Source organism: Trichosurus vulpecula, chromosome 2, assembly GCF_011100635.1.
Source record: "Trichosurus vulpecula isolate mTriVul1 chromosome 2, mTriVul1.pri, whole genome shotgun sequence".
NCBI classification, from domain to species: domain Eukaryota; kingdom Metazoa; phylum Chordata; class Mammalia; order Diprotodontia; family Phalangeridae; genus Trichosurus; species Trichosurus vulpecula.
Window position 1 is genome coordinate 194,263,854 of NC_050574.1, and position 20,277 is coordinate 194,284,130.

At 37.3% G+C, this 20,277-nt stretch overlaps 1 protein-coding gene across 1 annotated transcript in view; it reads left to right on the forward strand.

The window, feature by feature from the left end:
- Window positions 1–16,939, forward strand: part of KL (klotho) — a 54,367-nt gene extending 37,428 nt beyond the window's left edge. The window contains exons 4-5 of the mRNA XM_036746078.1: window positions 6,107–7,208; window positions 16,617–16,939. Coding sequence (XP_036601973.1) covers window positions 6,107–7,208; window positions 16,617–16,939 — 1,425 coding nt within the window. The remainder of the gene's footprint in view (window positions 1–6,106; window positions 7,209–16,616) is intronic.
- The last annotated feature ends 3,338 nt before the right edge of the window (window positions 16,940–20,277 follow it).

The window sequence follows — 20,277 nt, forward strand, 5'->3', positions numbered from 1 at the left end:
GGGCAAGGAGGAGAACTAGCACACCAGAGTTTGTGGCCGCAGTGGAGCAGGGACCCTCATCACACAGTTTCTGGACAGAAAAGAGAGCTTGTGGTCACTCACAGACCAGAAGACAGGCCAAGAGAATAGTAAACACCTCTCCCTAGATCATACCACCTTGGAAGAACTGAAAACTTACAGGTCTCTACAAGTATCTCTGAAAACAACTGCACAAAACCTCTGAAGCTTGTGATAGTACACCCTCTACCCTGGAAGCAGAACCCCGCTTTAACAAAGAGTTAAAAGTCAAGAAATGGACTGGAAAAATGAGCAAACAACAGAAAAAAATTCTGACTGTAGAAAGTTACTATGGTGACAAGGAAGAGCAAAACACATCCTCAGAAGAAGATAACAAAGTCAAAGCTCCAATATCCAAAGCCTCCAAAAAATATGAATTGGTCTCAGGCTATGGAAGAGCTCAAAAAGGACTTTGAAAATCAAGTAAGACAGGTAGGAAAAAAAATTGGGAAGAGAAATGAGAGTGATGCAAGACAGTCATGAAAAAAAGAATCAAAAGCTTGGTAAAGGGGACACAAAAAAAATACTGAATAACACCTTAAAAACCAGAATAGGTCAAATGGTAAAAGAGGTATAAAAATCCAATGAGGCAAAGAATGCCTTGAGAAACAGAATTGTCCAAATGGAAAAAAGAGGCACAAAAATCCACTAAAGGAAAAAAACCCTTAAAAAGTAGGATTGGCTAAATGGAAAAGGAGCCACAAAAGCTCACTGAAGAAAATAATTCCTAAAAAATTAGAATTGATCAAATGGAAGTTAATGACTTTATAAGAAATCAAGAAACAATAAAATAAAACCAAAAGAATGAAAAAAAAATAGAAAACAACATGAAATATCACATTGGAAAAACAACTGATCTGGAAAATAGATCCAGGAGAGATAATTTAAAAATTATTGGACTACCTGAAAGCCATGATAAAGAAAAAGACCTTAAGGCTAGAAGTAGAAGAGTTCAGTAGGCATGTGGGGAGGAGATCCAACATCAAAACACTGTAACCCAAGCCTGCCTCTCACTTCTCCTACTCCTTTACTATCTGTTAACACTCTTATTCTTCCACTACATACCCAGTGATTCATCTCCTACTGTTGTATCACCATTCTTGTTTCTCCATACTATGTCTAGGCTCATTCACCACTAGTTGATGAACCAAGACACAAAATCAGCCTTTCACATACTAGGTCTTTAGCGTTTCACCTTTACTTAAATACAGGGATTCTTTATCTGGGGTTTGTTAACTTAAAGAATTTTTTAATACTTGCATTTCAATATAATTGCTTTCTTTGGTCTTTCTATGTATTTTGCCTTATGCATTTAAAAACATGATTCTGAGAAGAGGTCACCCAGAATTATGAGAATGGCTTCACCAGGCTGCTAGTCCATGAACCAAAAACAGGTAAAGAGCCTGTACTATGATATAAACCACTCTCTCATTACCTTCCCCTGATGCCTTACTGTGATCCGGAGGTGACCCTGAGATTTTCATGTCTGAGCCAGGGGAGAACAAGCTTTGGCATGGTCCAACAAGGTGGAAAGGTGCCTTCCACAGGTCAAGTAGCTATCTAACTATATGCCAATCATCCAAGCTAAGTTTGCAGAGGTGCCTTACCAATTGTTTGGCCACAGCAACATATGAAACCAGACTGCTAAGTGGCAAAGGGTCGTAGTCATTGGCAGTGGAAGGACTGACTCTCTTGGGTGAAACCCCAGGCTTTCTGATGTACTGAGATATATATGCTTATTTTTTTTACCTAGACTTGTAGGAGATTACCAGTTTTGTACTCATTCTGCCTTTATCTTTCCATCAACGGTCAAAAAGGACATTATTTACCTAAACAGACCTTGGTAATTATCACTGGTTTTTTGCTGGATTTTTCCAGTGGAGACAGGAGAAAATGTAGTTAAGCTTAGTCTATATGTTCACTTTCAAACTTAAGGAATAAAGAGAACTTTGTGATATCATCTCACAGCTATGAGATTGACTAAAATGATAGGAGACAATGGCAGATGTTGGAAGGGATGTGGGAAAATTGGGACACTAATACACTGTTGGTGGAACTGTGAACTTATCCAACGATTTTGGAGAGCAATCTAGAATTATGCCCAAAGAGTTATAAAACTATGTATACCTTTTGACCCAGGAATACCACTATTAGGTCTGCTTCCCAAGGTGATCAGGGTAAAAAGGAAAAGAACATATATGTTCTAAAATATCTATAGGAGCTCTCTTTGTGGTGGCAAAGAAGTGGAAATTGTGGGGATGCCCATCAATTGGGGAATGACTGAACAAGTTGTGGTGTATGATTGAGATGGAATACTACAGCACTATAAGAAATAATGAGCTGGTTAATTTTTTAAAAATATGGAAAGACTTCCATGAAATAATGAAAAGTGAAGTGAGCAGAATTAAGAAAATATTGTATACAGTAATAGCAATATTGTTTGAAGAACAACTGTGAGGGACTAAGTTATTCTGAGTATTACAAATATTCAAATCAACTACAAAGGAATCATGAAGAAGATGCTCTCCACCTCTAGAAGAAGAACTGATAAATAGAAGTATGCATAGTATGGTTTTACATATGTGCATGTGTGTATCTGTGTTAAATGGTGGCCTCTAGCGCAGGGTAGGGAGGGAGGGAGGCAGTTTGGAACTTAAAATATAACAAAAGAAGTAAATAAATAAAAGAAATTTGGGGAACAGCTTAATGTTCTGTAGCTCTCTAGTTGTCAAAGATGATAGTAACCCTCTGCCTTTTCTGAACTCAATGCTGGCTTCATATTACGTTTTATGTGAGGAGGAGGAGAAAGAGAAAAAAGAGGAGGAGAAGAAAAGAAAAGAAAGAAGAGGAGGAAGAGGGGGGAGGAAAAGAGAGAGGATAGGAAGAAGAAGGAAGAGGAGGAGGAGAAAGTTAACTACTTAGAAAGGGAGGATGCGGTTTAGGGAAGAAGCATTTATATAGCACTTATTATGTGCTAGGCGCTGTGCTAAGCACGTTACAAATCTCATCTCATTTGATTCTCACAAACCTGCAAGGTGCCTGCTATTATCTCCATTTTAGAGTTTAGGAAACTGAGGCAAATAGAAGTCAAGTGACTTGCCTGGGGTCCCACAGCTAGTAAATAAGTGTCGAAGACCAGATATGAACTGCTTTAAGATCTGCCAAAATGAAATGGGAGAAACTTTTGTTACTGCAAAGAAATGTCTAGGCCCCCGATATATGAGTAGTGCCACACTTACATCTTATAATTTTGGAACCAACCCACCTAGGTGCATAATTATGATTAAGTGAACTGATAGCCTGCCTAAATAAACTGTGTAGCTCTTATTGTAGATTATTTTACAGATTTTTTTCTGTTTGAATTTAATCCTCATTATCATTAGGATTGAAGCACTTTGCAAAAGGGCGACATTTTCAAATTTTGGAAAAAGATATTCTTTGGTGGCTACCAAAGTCTGGATTTTTAACATACAGAAACCCAGACAGAGTAGCGGCTCGTACAGTTCTTAAAAATTATCTTAGAAGACATAACATAAAGAACTTACTTCTTTCTAGGCAGCTAGGTGGCACAGTCGATGGAGTGCTCGGCCCTGAGGCAGGAAGACAGTCAACAATAAGAGGCCCACAGTTTACTCAGGCTATGAGTTCATTTAATCATTATTGTGTACCCAGATGGGTTGGTTCCCAAGTTATTGCATTCCTTGTACAGAATATAAACATGGCACCACTCATATATTGGAGGCATAGTAAAAAATTTCCCCCATTTCTATTTGACAGATCTGAAAGCAGAATTCTTTTCCCCACCCACCATGCTCTGTATCAGATCTCTATAAGGAAAAAAATTATGAACGCTGAGATTATATGTCCTGGTTTAGTTTTCCCTTAAACAATCCATTACAAATTCCTCGGTGTTTGGCAGAGCTTTGCAGAACCCTAATGTAATTTCTAATTTTAAAATATTTTGTAAAAATACATTATTGTAGAAATCATACCTGATGGATTACTTGCAAAAAAAAAAAAAGAAAAAAGAAAAGCTTAAAAATACTCTTTTCCATCTCAGCTATTATTGAGACTAAAATTAGAGATATGACTGCTGCCTTTGGAAATCATAGTTATAGAATTTTTACTCAATTTAGGGTTCCTTTAAAACCTAAACAAAAAGTTATTCACAAGATGTATGTTTTCCCTTCAAAAAGGGCATGCAAACATTTTTCTGCCACAAGGCCAAGAAAGCATGATTTGTGGATGCATCGCAATGGAAAAATACTTGTGACGGCATTCCTGCAGTATTATGGGACATGCATGCACTGGTAATCTACAAGGGACAATTCTCCAGAAAAGCAATTTCCCTCTGACATGCAGCTTTTTATTACTTTCCTTTATAAGTGTAGTACCGACCTCCCTGGAGAAAACCACAGCTGATTTTCAACAGCCCTATAAAATTCAACAGAACCTTTACTGCGCATTCGAAACTGCGATTAGGCTGACCCCTGCTTTTGGAATGAGGGTGGAGTAGGGGGTCAAACCAAGACACTTTAACACTATGAGGATTTTTTTTTAAGTTTTAAAGAAAATGTTGAGGCAGAGGAAAATACAGAGTGTTAAGTGTTATGCAGTTCACATTTCTTGGGGGAGAGTAAGCTCACAGAACAATAGTTTTCCTGGTTTTGCTATTTTAATAATGTTCACTTGTTCTAATGATTCATGTTCATTTTGAATACCTATGTTTAAAATGATTAGAAATCATTGTTGCCACAAAGATGCTTTTTAAAAATTAGCTCTTACTTTTTATTTTATTTTAAATTTTATTTTAATTTATTTTAAATCACTATAAAATTGTTTAGCTTAATTCAGTATAAGCACTAGAGTGTTCTGTTCAGCAGGTGTTTTAACTACTTTCCTCTATCGTTGGAGGTCCATGTGTAGATCCGTAACTAGAGTGGGGCTTTCTCCTTAGAGATGAGTGTAGAAGAAATCAGATTTAGAGGGTACTGACAGTATATGCACTCCCTCCAGGTATGGAAACAATAGCGTTTAGCAACTAGCTAATAAAATAATTAGTTAAAATAGGAATTTATCAGATGGCAAGCTAGAGTGAGCTCTTCCCTTGTAGTTCTTCCCTATACCTTCCACCTCTTCCCTCTCTCCTTTCCACACAGTGACCTCTAGTGCCCTTCAGCCAGTATCCTCTGACCTCAGTTTGCCAGCCTTGTGGCGATGTTCTGCCACCCTCCCCTTTCTGCATCCCACCCTCTCCCCCATCTGAGGAGACAGTTTGTGCATCTTGCTACATGTATGCTTTGAAGTACTTGCCTTATGCACAAAAATGCCTAGCTATGGCTCTGTCAATGTGTTAATTTTGCTCATTGGCGCAAATCTCCAGTAAAAGGCAGTAAAGCTGTGAAAGTTTAACATTGCATTAAGACTTTTGGGATACCCTACCTTATTTCTGTGCATGCAGTAATCTTTTAATAAATGCTAGTAAAATCTTAACATATTTTTCAGTTGACATTTGAATAACCATATATTTGTGCCAAGGAGTACAAGTTTATGTTCATACACATACGTATATACACATATATGTTTCGCCAAAGTTCATTGATTCTGGTTCTTAGGACCTGCTCATTCCATTGAAAAACCTAAATCGTTGCTGCTTTATTATTTTAAATGATACATTTTAATTTATATATAGCTTCCATCATTGTGCAGTGTGTGTGTGTGTGTGTGTGTGTGTGTGTGTGTGTGTGTGTGTGTACTGTAATTTTGTAGTTGGAAGGCACTAAATAAACTTGTTTTTTTTCTTTTTCATGTTAAGATGACCTTAGAGATTAGAAGTACGTGCTTGTTTGTGGCACCTGTGTGTGTAATAGACAGGTGATCACAAGAAAAAACCCTACTTCCTCTATTTTGAGGCATTCATAGTGGGTTTTTTTTAAAGCATATTCAACTCTTCTTTTATGATTCATTGTTCTACTTAATGAATTTTCTATGCTCACTGAATTTTCCAGGACTGTCCGGTTAAAACTAATGTTTTCTTTATTCCTCTTAGGTAGATACAACTCCTTCCCAGTTTAACGATCCAAATGTTTATGTCTGGGATATTCATCAGAGTAAAAAGCTTATTAAAGTTGATGGGGTTGTGACTTCAAAAAGGAAGACTCATTGTGTGGATTTTGCTGCCATCAGGCTCCAGATTTCTCTGCTTCGGGAAATACATGTAACTCATTTTTACTTCTCACTGCAGTGGGCCCAGATTCTTCCTTTGGGGAACCAGTCTCAAGTCAATCATACAATCTTACATTATTATCGCTGTTTTGTAAGTGAACTCGTCCGTGTTAACATAACACCTGTTGTTGCATTATGGCAACCAGCCCCTGACCATCAAGGTCTTCCCCTTCTTTTAGCCAAACATGGAGCCTGGGAGAACCCCCTAATTGTCAATTTTTTTGAAGAATATGCTAGGCTGTGTTTTAAAGAACTTGGCCAGTTTGTTAAGTTTTGGATTACAATGAATGAACCTCATATACAGAATATGACGTATAATGCAGGACATAATCTTTTGAAGGCCCATGCACAAGCTTGGCATATGTATGATCAGCATTTTAGAAAATCTCAGAAAGGCAAAATATCAATTGCCTTACAGGCCGATTGGGTCGAGCCAGCCTGCCCTTTCTCACAAAAAGATAAAGAAGTAGCTGAGAGAGTTTTGGAATTTGACATTGGCTGGCTTGCTGAACCCATCTTTGGCACTGGTGACTATCCACATGTTATGAGAAAGTGGCTGAACCAAAGAAACAATTTCTTTTTGCCTTATTTCACTGAAAGTGAAAAGAAGCTAATACAGGGATCATTTGATTTTCTTGCTTTGAGTCATTACACCACTATCCTTGTGGACTCGGAAAAAGAGGATCCAGCGAAATATAATGACTATCTAGAAGTACAAGAAATGACAGACAGCACATGGCTAAACTCACCAAGTAGGGTGGCTGTGGTACCCTGGGGATTACGCAAGATACTTAACTGGTTTAAGTCCAAGTATGGAGACATTCCTATGTACATAATAGCTAATGGAATTGATGATGATCCACATGTGATACAAGACAAGATGAGGATGTATTATATACAGAATTATGTCAATGAAGCTTTAAAAGGTAAGAAGTCCATAATACAATGTGATAGCAGATTTTGTATGTTATGAGTATATGATATTCTATTGATGTGTGCATATAAAAATCCTCAGACCCTAAAAATATGAACACTATACTGATGTTCTTAATTCTAAGCAAAAAATGACCAATTCTCTATAACTACCACTTATATCTAGCAGATCATTTCAGTGTTTCTCAACACTGGGATCTAGGTTGTTAGAAGTCACTTTTTTTCTGTTATGTCCAACATTTTGTGATCCTCTTTGTAGTTTTCTTGGTAAAGACATTGGAGTGGTTTGCCATTTCCTTCTCTAGTTTATTTTACAGATGAGGAAACTGAGGCCAACAAGGTTAAATGACTTGCCCAAGGACACATAGCTAGTAAGTATCTGAGGCCAGATTTGAACTCAGAAAGATGAGACTTCCTGACTCCAGTCCTGGTGTTCCACCTAGCAAGTTAGATGTAGAAGGGCACATATCACTCCAGGGACTATTCAGGTGTTCTCATTAAGCCACAGAGGTAACCATGAGTTCTTCAAGGCTATGCCAAGACAGGTTCTGTCAGATTTTTACCATACTGGAAAGTGTTGGATCATACATCTGGTGACACATTATGTTTACTTCCTGAGGATCAGCTTAGCTAAGTATGGAGAAGCATATCACTTATGGACTGGCCACTGGATCATTAATTCCTTGTCCACAGGGACCCATGAAACAATGAAGAATGCAAAGCAGCTCTTAGTCCTATGTGGCTTCTTTCCACTTTCATAGACATGGTGGCAAAGAGGTAGAAAAAGGAGTCAGAGAGTGCTAAGAGTCATGTTTCCAGCCAAGTCTAGGGCATTTTTCGTGCCTTCATTTGGAGAATCTCCTAATTGGTAGAGGAGATGCTGACATGACGCTCCATGCCTGCATGAGGGAAGGAACTGGCATGAAAGCTTTGAAGAGGAGAGACATTCTTCTCTTTCTTCTTTGAGAAAGGTTTCAAACTCTCCCTGGGACCATGAGGAGAGACAGAAGGACTTTGCAAGCTCTTTGACATGTAGGGGAAGCTGACTCCTCAATCTCTGCTTCTCTTTCCTTTCTTCCTTTGTGTCTTCCCTGAGGATCAGGAAGTTTGTTTTGCTCTCTATGATTCACTCCCTCTTACCCATCCCCTTCCTTATCCCTCACTAGTTTCACTTTTGAATTTGGTGTATTTTTACACTAAACTGTGAGTCCATGTGTATAACTCCTTTATCCATTTCAGATAAGAATAATAAGGTTCATTTCATGCCTACTCTCTCCACCCTTCCTTCATCTTTGTATACTTCTCATCCACTCTAGTTTTGAGTTCTGCTTAATTGTTCCGCCTTTCTATACTAGTATGCTCTTTTTGTTCTCACTTCTGTGTTGTCTACTAAAACCTGCAGAACAGAACTAGTCTGCCCACAGGTCATTTATATTGCTTATTTAATTCCCTCAATATTCTTTGAATACATTAAAGTTCTAAGGAAACACTTGTTTCTTCTTTCCTTAGCACTATATATCATATATAATATTATTATTTATATATATTATATATATATGTATTGGTAATTAAGGTAGGACTTTCTTACTGTTTTAGAATGCTAAATTAATTAAGTGTCTTTGATTGAGTCTTACTAGGTGCAAAGCCCCAGGCTGGTTAGCAAACTAGTTCACTAGTTTGAGAGAGGGGGGAAGCCCCCAGGGCCCTAAGGGGAGTTGCTAAGACCAGAGCCAATAGTAGGTGCCTAAGTTCTGGTTGCTCAGATGACGTTTGATGATGTCTAAAGACTGTGTAAAAAGAGAGAACAGAGTTGTTTGCTTGGGTCTCTGAGCCATAGGAGGAGTGGTGCATGACTCTGGGCCAGCCGTTGTTAAGAGCTCCCTGGCTTGTCAACTCAGATGTTGATGGTTTCTTGGTAACCATGAATTGTGATCTGGTCTGTTTATACTGTGTATGTTTGTAACTTGTTTGTATTTGCTCTGAAGTTCAGGTTGCTGGCCTTTCCTCCTAAACTAAGTGAGTTTATATGTATATGTTGGATTAAAGTAAGATTGTTAACCCCTTAATGTTGCTTTCCTTAGTAAAGCAGATCAAAAGAACCTGTGCTGGCAGCATTCTTGTTGTTGGGCTTGTGTTGGTCTTTTACCCTCACAGCAACTGCTAGCCAAATTGTTGTTACAATACATTAGCACTATATTATAATATAGCCACTTGTAATTGCTAAAATAAATTTATCTTTCAAAGTTTCTCTTGACTCTGATGTTTGCATTTCAGAGTTTCTACCCAGCTCTGACCTTTTTATCTTAAATGATTGAAAGTCCTTTATTCCATTAAAGGTCCATTTTTCTCCCCATAGGAGCATACTCAACTTTTCAGGATAATTGATTTTTGTTTATAAGCCTGTATCTTTTGCCTTATGTAACGTAATATTCCAAGATCTCCCCTTCTTTATACATGAAGTTGCCAGATCTTGTGTGATCATTATGGTTCCTTGGCACTTAAACTCTTTCTTTCTGTCTGCTTGCAGCTTTTTTTTCTTTGAAATAGAAGCTTTGGATTTTGGCCATGACATTCCTGGGACTTGACTTTTAGGCAGTGATTAGTGGATCCTTTCTTTCCTTACTTTGCCTTCTAGTAAATAAATCTCGGCTGTTTTCTTTTGTGATTTTAAAAAGCACATTATTGTTCTTTATTGTTTTTTTTATCATGATTGTCAAAATATCCAGTGATTTTAAAATTATCTTTCCTTGGCCTATTTTCCAGGTCATTAAAAAAATAAAATATCTTACTTTTTTTTCCTATTTTTTCAGTCTTTTGATTTTGTTCTAATATTTCTTGCTCTCATTCAATAGACGATTTCTGTTTAGTCTATTCTATTTTTCAGGGAATCCATTAGTTGGGTAAGGCTTACCACTTTTTTTTCTAAACAATATCTTTTCAAGTTTTTCCTTCAGAGCTTTTATTTCATTTTAAAAAATCTCTTTCACTTCTTCTAGATATTCATGTAGTCTTTGTGGACAATCCATTCTTTTCTTTGAGTCTCTGCTTTGAGTTGTTATCAAAATACTTCCTATTCCTATGTTGAATTTTGGAGGATCTTTAAAGCTACAATAATTTTTTAAAATTATAGATGCTATCTTCTTTGTTTTAACCAACTTTCCAGTTTTAGTACCTGAATTGGAGTTCAGTATCAAGACCAAGTTCTGTTCCCTTCTGTGCTTTTGGGTATGGGCAATTGGCCCTTGCTGATCTCACCCTGGGTAATGTAGGTTCCTTGCTGACCTCCACCTTCCAGGGTTAAGCTCCTTTACATCTTTGAAGTTTAGAGTGTTGGGGTTTTGGGCTCTCTATGGCATTTCAAGATCACATTTTGGGGACATTGGACCCCATGAGTTGTACTGGATTATACTGGTCCAAGTGCTGCTACACTATATTTACTGATTGCTGCTGCTTCCTGCTCTTCCAAGAATGCCCTGGGTCTTTCTGACCACCCTGGGGATTTCCCAGGGTTACCTTCACTTTTGCTTCTTCCAAACATAGAACCTTACTGAGTATACATGTCTGACTGATCTGTGGTCACACTGGAAGGCTCCATTGTTTACCTGCACTGATGCTGAATTTGCTGGCATTCCTCTTTGCTGTTGTCTATGTGCTTCCTGTTGACTTTTTGTATAGGTTTGGTCTGGAAGTAGTCACTTGTAGTTTCTCATATTTCTTTTTGGTCTGGTGTAAATTTCAAGTTTTTGCTGGAGTAGATATGTGGGAGCTGGGGGTGGGGTGGAATCTGCCTCTGTTAAGTTATCCATTTTGCGCAGAATTCAACTTTTTACATAAATGATTTTTTTTCTTTATAGATCCAAATTTTTTCTTTAATGAGATAATTGGGAGACACTAAACATGTTGAGAACCAAATAACATCCCACAAAAGGAAACTGACTACATAACTTAGGCAGGAAATATAGTTATTGATGTAGGAGTCATTTTTAATCTTCCATCTCTACAGTCAGACTATTGACTTGTTAGTCAATACAAAAATCAATATCAAATTAGAAAAAAAATGAAAATGAGGAAACCATATGGCATACAATTAAACCAATTACAAATGACCCATTTACACAACCTATTGATGCTTTTTAAAATGGGAAATGGGTAAGAGAACAGACATTGACAGAGACTATCAATATGAAAGCTGGCAACAGACTCAATTAAACCAGATCATCCCAAGGAAGAAACCAGAAGGACAATAAACAGATAAAAATAGAAAAAAGAATCTATCAAGATTACTATAACAAACTAATTTTCCATCAATAACAGTGGAAGCACCATATTTGAATTTCTAATATAACAATTTCTGGTATTCTTGCATGAAGAGGTGCATAGCATTAAGGAAAATAAAGATGGCAAGACGAGCTGAACTAAACAAAATTTATAAAGTGAAATTCTCTACTGGAGGTAATATAATTATGAGGACATTGAGGGATAGAGTCTCATGATATTTGGAAAGGGAAGGATATCAAACACTTCTGAAAAAAACCAAACATGATCACTACCCAAAAAATCAACCCCGAAAATATCAGTAACTTCAAATGCATATAATGGTTTTCCCATCTCTGCAACATCTTTATGAGAATAACCTACAAGCCTTTTTAAAGAATCCTTGATGAAGATATGAAAAAAAGAATATACAAGCTTTCATAAATGATATTTCATGGTAGACCAGTAAATCAGTCAACAAATGTTTATTAACTACCTACTACATGCCAGATACTGTGCTAAGTGCTAGGAATACAAAGGCAAAAAATGCTCTGTCCTCTCAAGGAACTCACAATCTAACAAGGGATACAACTTACACACAACTGTATGCAACTAAGATATGTACAGTATAGATTGGCAATGATCAACAGAGAGAAGTCACTAGCTTTAAAGGGGGATCAAGAAGGGCTTTTTGAAGAAAATAAGATTTTAACTGAGGTAGCTGAGGCTTGAAGGAAGCCAGGGAGACCAGGGGATAGAGATGAGGAGGGAGAGAATTCCAGGCATTAAATCAGCCAGTGAAAATACTCATAGTTAGGAGATGGGTGGCTTGTACAAGGAGACACCAAGGCCCACAACAAGGAGGCCAACATCACTAGAAACCATTGTGCTTATTGTTTGGAGACTGTAAAAAAATTAGTTGGTAAAGCAAAATATCATCTTAAAGGATCTACTGTCTGTCCTGCACATGTTGAAATCATATAAGCTTCCTTGAAATATTCAGCAACACAGAATATTTTGTTTGATGGTCCTCAGATTAAAATATCGAGTGAAATATAAGAGAAAAAAGAAGGGGAAATAAGTTCAAAGTATTTGCCAAAATAATGCAAAATATCCATTGCAAAGTCCAAATCAAAAAGAGATTCTTTATCATTGGTGAGATCCTACAGAAGCTATTATTTGTGGATAATATCATGCTAATTGCATCAATCTTTAGGACATGGTAGAACTCACTAATAGTTCTATTATCACTCAAAAGAATTTGATACAATTATCTTCGCAGGAAAAATTTATGAAAAAGTATATAAGAATTCCTGTTGTCTAGATTATGATGTACATTTGAATGGAGAGCCACTAGAGCTGGTCCATCCATCCCTATATTTGGATGCTATTTTACCCACAACTCAAACAACAAAGCAAACTAGATATTAAGGAATTTTCCTCTATCCTAATCACAGTGTATAAACAAAGCCCTTAATCAAAGTAAAGTATGGTAGGACTTTTGACTATTGGATGAAGGCAGATAACACCACACAGGACATATCTTGAGGTAAGAATCAGACGAAACCTCTCAACCTATGTAAAAAGAGCAGTTCACCCACTGGTAAACTCAATCATGCAGTGATTGAAGGCTCCAAGTCAAGGAGCTAAGGATTCCAGCTAATTCCCTGAGAAGGAATCAGCTTGGACCAGTATAAACAAGAGACAAGGCACCTACATGCGATTTGGGAGACACATCAAAAGACAAACACATTTAGATCCAGGAGGGTAGCCACAGGAGGAAGGAAGCAGTTTAAAGAAGTATGACCCTTCAGTATGGCAAGAGGTGTCCTCTATGGACTCTGCAAAGGCACTGACCCTCAGAATCTGGCTGAATCTATGGGGAACTTCATGAGGACTTTAAGAAAGTTGAAAAGGATGACCAGAACCAAGAGCTGTGAGTTACTCATTTACCATATGTGTTCCTTATATGTCTACCTCACCATCACTGCACTTGGAATTTGATATGACTCTCTCCAAGAGCCTTGTGCAAGGGGAGGGAGCCCCTCCCCCCCAATTTAGGAGGAATATTTTGTGCCAGTGCCAACTGGATTTACAGTACCATCTTGGTAAATACCTTTGCTACAAGCTAATTAACTGAAAGGGAAAAAGAGGGGAAGAATTAAATAACTAGATAAAAGCAGGAAAGAAAAATGAATGAATAAGCAAAACTCCAAAGGCAAAGGGATAACAAATGGGAGAGAGTATAGGGGAAGAATGCCAGTGGGAAAAGTGTCACCTTAAAAAAATGCTAGGGCAGCTAGATGGTGCAGTGGATTAGAAACCTGGTCCTGGAGTCAGAAAGACCTGAGTTCAAATCCGTCTCCAGATGCTTACTAGCTGTATGACCCTGCATAAGTAACAATGCTATTTGCTCAGTTTCCTCATCAGTAAAAGGAGAAAGAAATAGCAAACTACTCCAGCATTTTTGCCAACGAAATGCCAAATGGGGTCACGAAGAATAGGACACAACTGAAATGACTGAACAAAAACAACAATATTGATAATCACTGGGAAATACATGATTGGGTGCTTCTGAGCTACAGTTCTAAAAAACCCAACCCTTCAAGGTTACTACTAGAACTCTGAAGGGGAGAAGTAGTCTTTTTCCATGTAAGGACCCTAACCTGTGAGTGCTCAGTTCAGGGGAGTGGTTCTAAAAGGACTACTATACATACATCTTGGACAAACTCTATATTGCCCAGGAGCTAAGCCTAGAACTGAACAGAAGGAGGACAGTGGAATAGATCATTGGGTGGGGGTGGGGGTTCAGTGCTTTTTATCAGCCCCAAGATTTTCCCTGTAACAAAGCCCCAATGTCAGCATTTTTCTGGTAATGTTATATGGTTGTAAAGCATGCAATACCAACTGCAGTTTCTAAAGAATTAAAGTTATAGATTACCTAAGGGGCAATGGACATACCAGTTGGGTATGAGTTAGGCAAAGTGTATTATTACTAATAAAGAATTGGTCAGGAGAAGCAGTGTAAAAGATATCAGAAAAAATATACAGACTGAAAAGGAGATGAGTCTCTGATGTAGGGAAAGCCAGGAGTAATTGATTTATAGCTTACATGGTCTGTTGTTATCAGTGCATTATCAAGAAAGCCCCAGCACATTGGGAAATCCTATGGGAGAACATGGAAAGGAATCATACCTGATGAGAAAGCCTGGACAATTTTTGATTCGCATCATTGAAGTGAGAGCACTCATTGATGAGATCACAGATTCAAGAAAGTATTAAAGAAACTATTAAGAATCCAGAGTAACATGGGTTATCCTCTCCCTCGTTTTGCCTCTTATCATCTTCTTAGTGAGCCTTTCCGTTTGGTAGTATAAAATGTGAAGCTTGGTTAATTACTCCCATTATTAAAAACAAATGTCTTAATTAGATTCTTTGGGGTGTTTTTGGAGGTTGTATAATCTTTATTATCTTTTTTATTCATTTAAAAAATTTTGAGTTCCAAATTCTCTCCCTCCCTCCAGTCTCTCTCTCACCCATTCAGAAGGCAAGCAATATCATACCCATTATATATTTCCATGTTAGGCATGTTGCCAAAAAAAAGAAAAGAAAAAAGAAAGTAAAAAATATGCTTCGGTCTGCACTCAGAGTTTATCAGTTCTCTCTGAAGGTGGATAGTATTTTTTATCATGAGTCGTTTGCAATTGTTGTGGTTGATTAGCCTTTGTTTTTCCTGTAAAACTTTTTATTGTGGGTGGAGTGGGATAGCTAGACACAGCTTAGAGGATTCCATTTTTGTTGGCAACATCTAAAGCATCATAGTCTGGACCAAGTTGGACATGGGCCTTCTCTTCTCCATCAGGCCAGATCAGCGTGTTGACCTTGGCCATGTCAATGTCATACAGCTTCTTTACTGCCTGCTCAGTCTGATGCTTGTTGGCCTTGAGGTCCACAATGTAGACTAGGGTGTTGTTGTCCTCAACCTTCTTCATAGCAGACTCAGTGATCAAGGGAAACTTAATGATGGCATAGTGATCCAGCTTGTTTCTCCAAGTGGCACTTTTCCAAGGGTATTTGGGCTGCCTTCGAAGTCTTAGTGTCTTGGGTTGCCAGAAGGTGGGGGATGTTCGGATCTTCTTTTTGTGGCTATGGAAACCTTTCAACACTGCCTTGGCCTTCAAGGCATTGGCCTTGGCTTCTGTCTTGGGGGGGACAACGTCTTCCTCCTGCTTTCGGTGCCATCTTGGGGGAAAGGCTAGATTATTTTTTTAAAATTAGATTTAAGGTAAAACCACTTTTGATTTTGGATCTCTTCAGTTTCTAGAAATTTAAAGGGGAAGGTTTTCCCTATTTACTACTTGGTCAGCATTATTAACTGCAGTTAACTGTAGTATTAATTTAAGTTGGCACCCAGAGTGCTGGGTCTTCAACAAATTTTATTTTATGCATCATCACAAGCAAAAATCTAATTAAAATTTTACTTATGCCTAACTTGGACAGCCTTGTGTTGGATTAATTTTATTGATTTTTACTTTGATTTATAAATGACTGCACTTGGAGAAAGTCTCTCAGGAATAACACAATTTTCAAATACTGTTATTACCTGAGAATTTAGTTATAATATCCTCAGTTTTAAGGGAAAAGAAAGAATTGTGTGTTGGAAAGGCACTTTCCTGTGTTGGATGCTTACTGCTTAACCTCCCAAGGACCCAATTTCTTCATCTTTAAGTAGCAGAGAAGCTTTTTGATTTAGAGTCTTCTGACTCCGGTGCCCATTGTTCTAGTCCCTGACCTCAGGAAGCTCAACATTTGCATCATATTGAGCTAATTAAATTAGTGGAAAATGAATTCTCACTAAGTTCATTACTCCGTATGTATGTGATTTGACATTAGCATATGATAGCACTTTTTGATACTATAGAGCTGGCCGAGAGACTTAACAAATTCTTGGTCTTTGCTTATTTTTGATCTTTTTCACATTTAATTTTTTTTTCTAATTCCGTCTTAGGTTTTATTAAAAAAACTATTGGCTATTTCTTGGCTTCCAAGGCTACATTAAATATATTTCCTTTGAATCACTGTTGCCTGTCACATAATGTTAATAATCATCTTCCTTTTCCGTTTATCTCCTGTCTTTTATTTTTCAGCCCATGCCTTGGACGGTGTCAGACTTTATGGATACTTTGTTTATTCATTTAATGACCGAACTGCTCCCAAGTTTGGCCTCTACCGTTATGCTGCCAATCAGTTTGAGCCAAAACCTTCAATGAATCATTACAGGAAAATTATTGACAACAATGGTTTTCCCGGACCTGAAACTCTGAGAAGATTTTGTCCAGAAGAATTCGTCCTGTGCCCTGACTGTAATTTTTTTCAGACTCGAAAGTCTTTATTAGCATTTATAGCTTTTCTATTTTTTGCATTTATTGCCAGTATGTCCCTAATTTTTTACTACTCTAGGAGAAGTTAAAGGAATTAAAGAGTTCTGGACTTTTCTTTTTCCAGTCTTTCTTCTGGTAATTCTGAAGAAATTATGCACAGTATTTGCTGTTATGTTTGGGGCCATTTGCACGGCCAAATATTGTGAAACGGTAGATTTCACACGTGACTTCTACAGTAAAACATCTTTTTTGTGCTGTGTAACAAAAATTTTATAACAGATGATTTTTTTCAAAATTTTGAATTTGAATCTCCCTATTGAAATTTAGTAATTGGACAACGTTTTTTCTTTGGATAAAATCTGAAATGTAAATAAAAAATAGAGACAATTGAATCTACTAAAATCAGTATAGTATTTTTAAATGCGTAAATTAGGGGAAAACATAAACACAATATTCTCTCAGCAATAGAATCGTAGCTTTTCATTGGAAACATTGTATCTATCATCCCTATTCCTGAATGAAACTGTTCCCAGTAGAAGAAAAATCAGAAGCATTTGGATGAAAAGATTGGGACCAAATGACTTGACCCCAGCTCAACACCATAGTACATCATGGCATAGGCCTCTTGACTGATCTGAAAGTTTTCCATGAAAAAGTTGATGAGAAAACATAGAACATTGGGGAAAATAAAAGTGCCTAAAAATCTGAAAAACATGCAATGTATTCTGAAGTACTACTGACAGTTACAAAGTTGATATTTGTTTTATTGAACAGAGCCAAGTCTTAGCCTGCTTTTAATAGAGAAGGCACATGAAACAGTGCAAAATGCGGCATGGTCTGGGAAAAGAGAATGGGGAGAAAATGCCTATCTGTCAATCACTGGCTTTAAGTCTGATGTTCACAACAGATGATTTATTATAAATTTCTTATATTTATGTCCTGTATGCAGGCCTTGAAATATGTCCTTGCTTTGCTTGTGAGGAGGAAGAATGTGAAGATTATTCCAAGTTTCAAAGAGCAACTCAGAATGAGTTTTATTCAGGTGCCATAATTTGGATTTTTAGTGTAAATATTTAAACATCACATAGCTAAATAGGCCTGAGCTTAAGACACTGGAAAACTGAGCACAAAAGTGTTGGGAGATATAGATAGACATAAATATCTATAGATATCTATGTATGTATGTATAAAAGATATACTATATACTATATGTTTTATATTATGTTTTTGCTGCTAATCAGAGGAGACTAATCTTTAATTATGTGTTGGTCCTTGACAATAGAAACTTTCAGCAAATCCTAGAGATGAATTTGAACTTTTCTCCATCCTTTAGTATCTCTTAAGCAGGAAATTTTAATTTTGTTACTATTTCACAGAAATACAATGGAATATCTTATTTAAATTGTGTTGGACAATGTTTGGCCTTATATATAGGTCACCTGAGTTATTTCATGTTTGTATTCTATTAAGCAAAGTTTTAAGGAACATTATTTGACTTTCGGTATAATTGAATCTATGTAATAATTAACTATGTTAAACAGAATTCTCCTGTATTATAAAATCTGGCATCATATGGTCCATGGAAGCTGTTTTCCTAATAAAGATACAGATAGGGAATGGAACTTGGATTTCACTGGTATAGGGAACTTCTTGGTGACACAGCTTCCTCCTTCAACGCAGATTGGCATGTTCTCCGAAAATAAGAGATTGTTGCCTAGAGCATTGAGGGGTGCTTAGGGTCACATAAAAGGGCTTGTGTGCATCAGAAACAGGACTTGAACCTAGTTCTTCCTGGTTCCAGGATAGCTCTGCCCACTAGATCACACTGCCCCTTGGGATATATAGATTTGGGAATTATCTGCAAGAGAGCCTAATTAAAGTGAATGAAACACTAAGATTAGAAATGTAAAGAAAAAAAGGAAAGAACCTTGTAAAAAATCTATCTGAAGATGTTAGAAAGAAGAAGAAACCGAGAAGAAGCCATTGTAGAAGTTTTGACACTGAAAAGCATATGGTAATATTTTAAAATGTTTTTCTTAGGCTTAAGTGTTAAGAGACTTAGAAATTTAAGAATCCTTAAAGGGCCTCTTAAAGGTTCTTGAAATCCATTCTGTGTAGATTGGCAAACACAAGGATAAAAATTTATGTCCTAGTTCTTAAAAGGATTAGTCAGAATCAAAGAATGAATTAAACTTTGAGTTCATTATCACTTTTTCCTTCCACTCCCCTAAAAAATAAAATTGTTCTTTCACTCATTATTTCTTCATAAATTACAAATAGAAAGGACTGAAGATATATTTTACTTGAATTGCGTTGTTATTAAGGACATGCACAAGTAAGATCACAGGTTCTGCTCCCTCCCCTCTATAATTTTTGTCCTTCACTTCAATTCAGAAAATTATTCTGACTAAGGAATGAATGGAATTTTAAGAGGCTGACCCTACAGTGACGGTCATAAAATATGATTACTATACTATCTACACCTCCTCATCATGATTCTAGCCTCCTAATTCCTCCCTATCCTCCCAGTGCATCTCTCTCATGAAGGTTTCCTTTACCTCCATGGCCTCATGATCTGTCACTTTACTGATTCACTAGGTATGCCCTCCCCGACTTTCCACCAATACTAGTTCTCAATCGTGGGTAGCTCCCACTATCCGTTTTCTTTGCTTATGCTGGTGAAAATAGAATTCTGCTTATTTCACACACTATACATTTGTTGTATTACTTAAACTGGGCTCTTAGCACTACTAGGCAATGTCTGTTCTACACTAAGGTTTTCCTTCTTTTATCTCCCATGATAACTGCTAAAACCTTTCCTTTCTTGAGCACCCAACTGTACTCCTAGCCACCTGCCCCTTACTGCATATGGTTAACTACTCACTTTTCTGAAAAGCTTGAGGCCATCCTACTTGAGCTCCTTCAGCTTCTCAACTCAGCTTTCCAGGACTTCTCAACACCACCATCCATTTTCTCTTCCTTTCCTCTTGTCTCAGAGGAAGAAATCTTCCTTCTACTTTCCAAGGTTTTATCTGTATCCTTTCATAAGCCTCTTTAGAACCTATATCGAATGAATCATTCTCTCAATTCACATATTTTCATTCTTTCTCTATTGGGTGGCTTCTCCCCAGCTGTCTACAAACATGTTCAGCTCATCCTAATCTTTAAAAAAGTCTTTCTTTATTCCTTCTTTCTCATCTAGCCACCAGTCCATCTTTTTCCTTTCCTTTCCTTCTTGAAAGTTCTTCAAAGTTTTTCTGATCCTTCAACTTTCTTACCATCCACTCTTTCCTCCATCTGCTGCAACATAACTTTTGACCCTACCACCTACTGAAACTGTTCTCTCAAAGATCACTGTTGACTACTTTTCATCAAATCCAGTAGTGTTTTCTCAGGCTTTCTACTCTTTGATCTTTCTGCAGCTTTT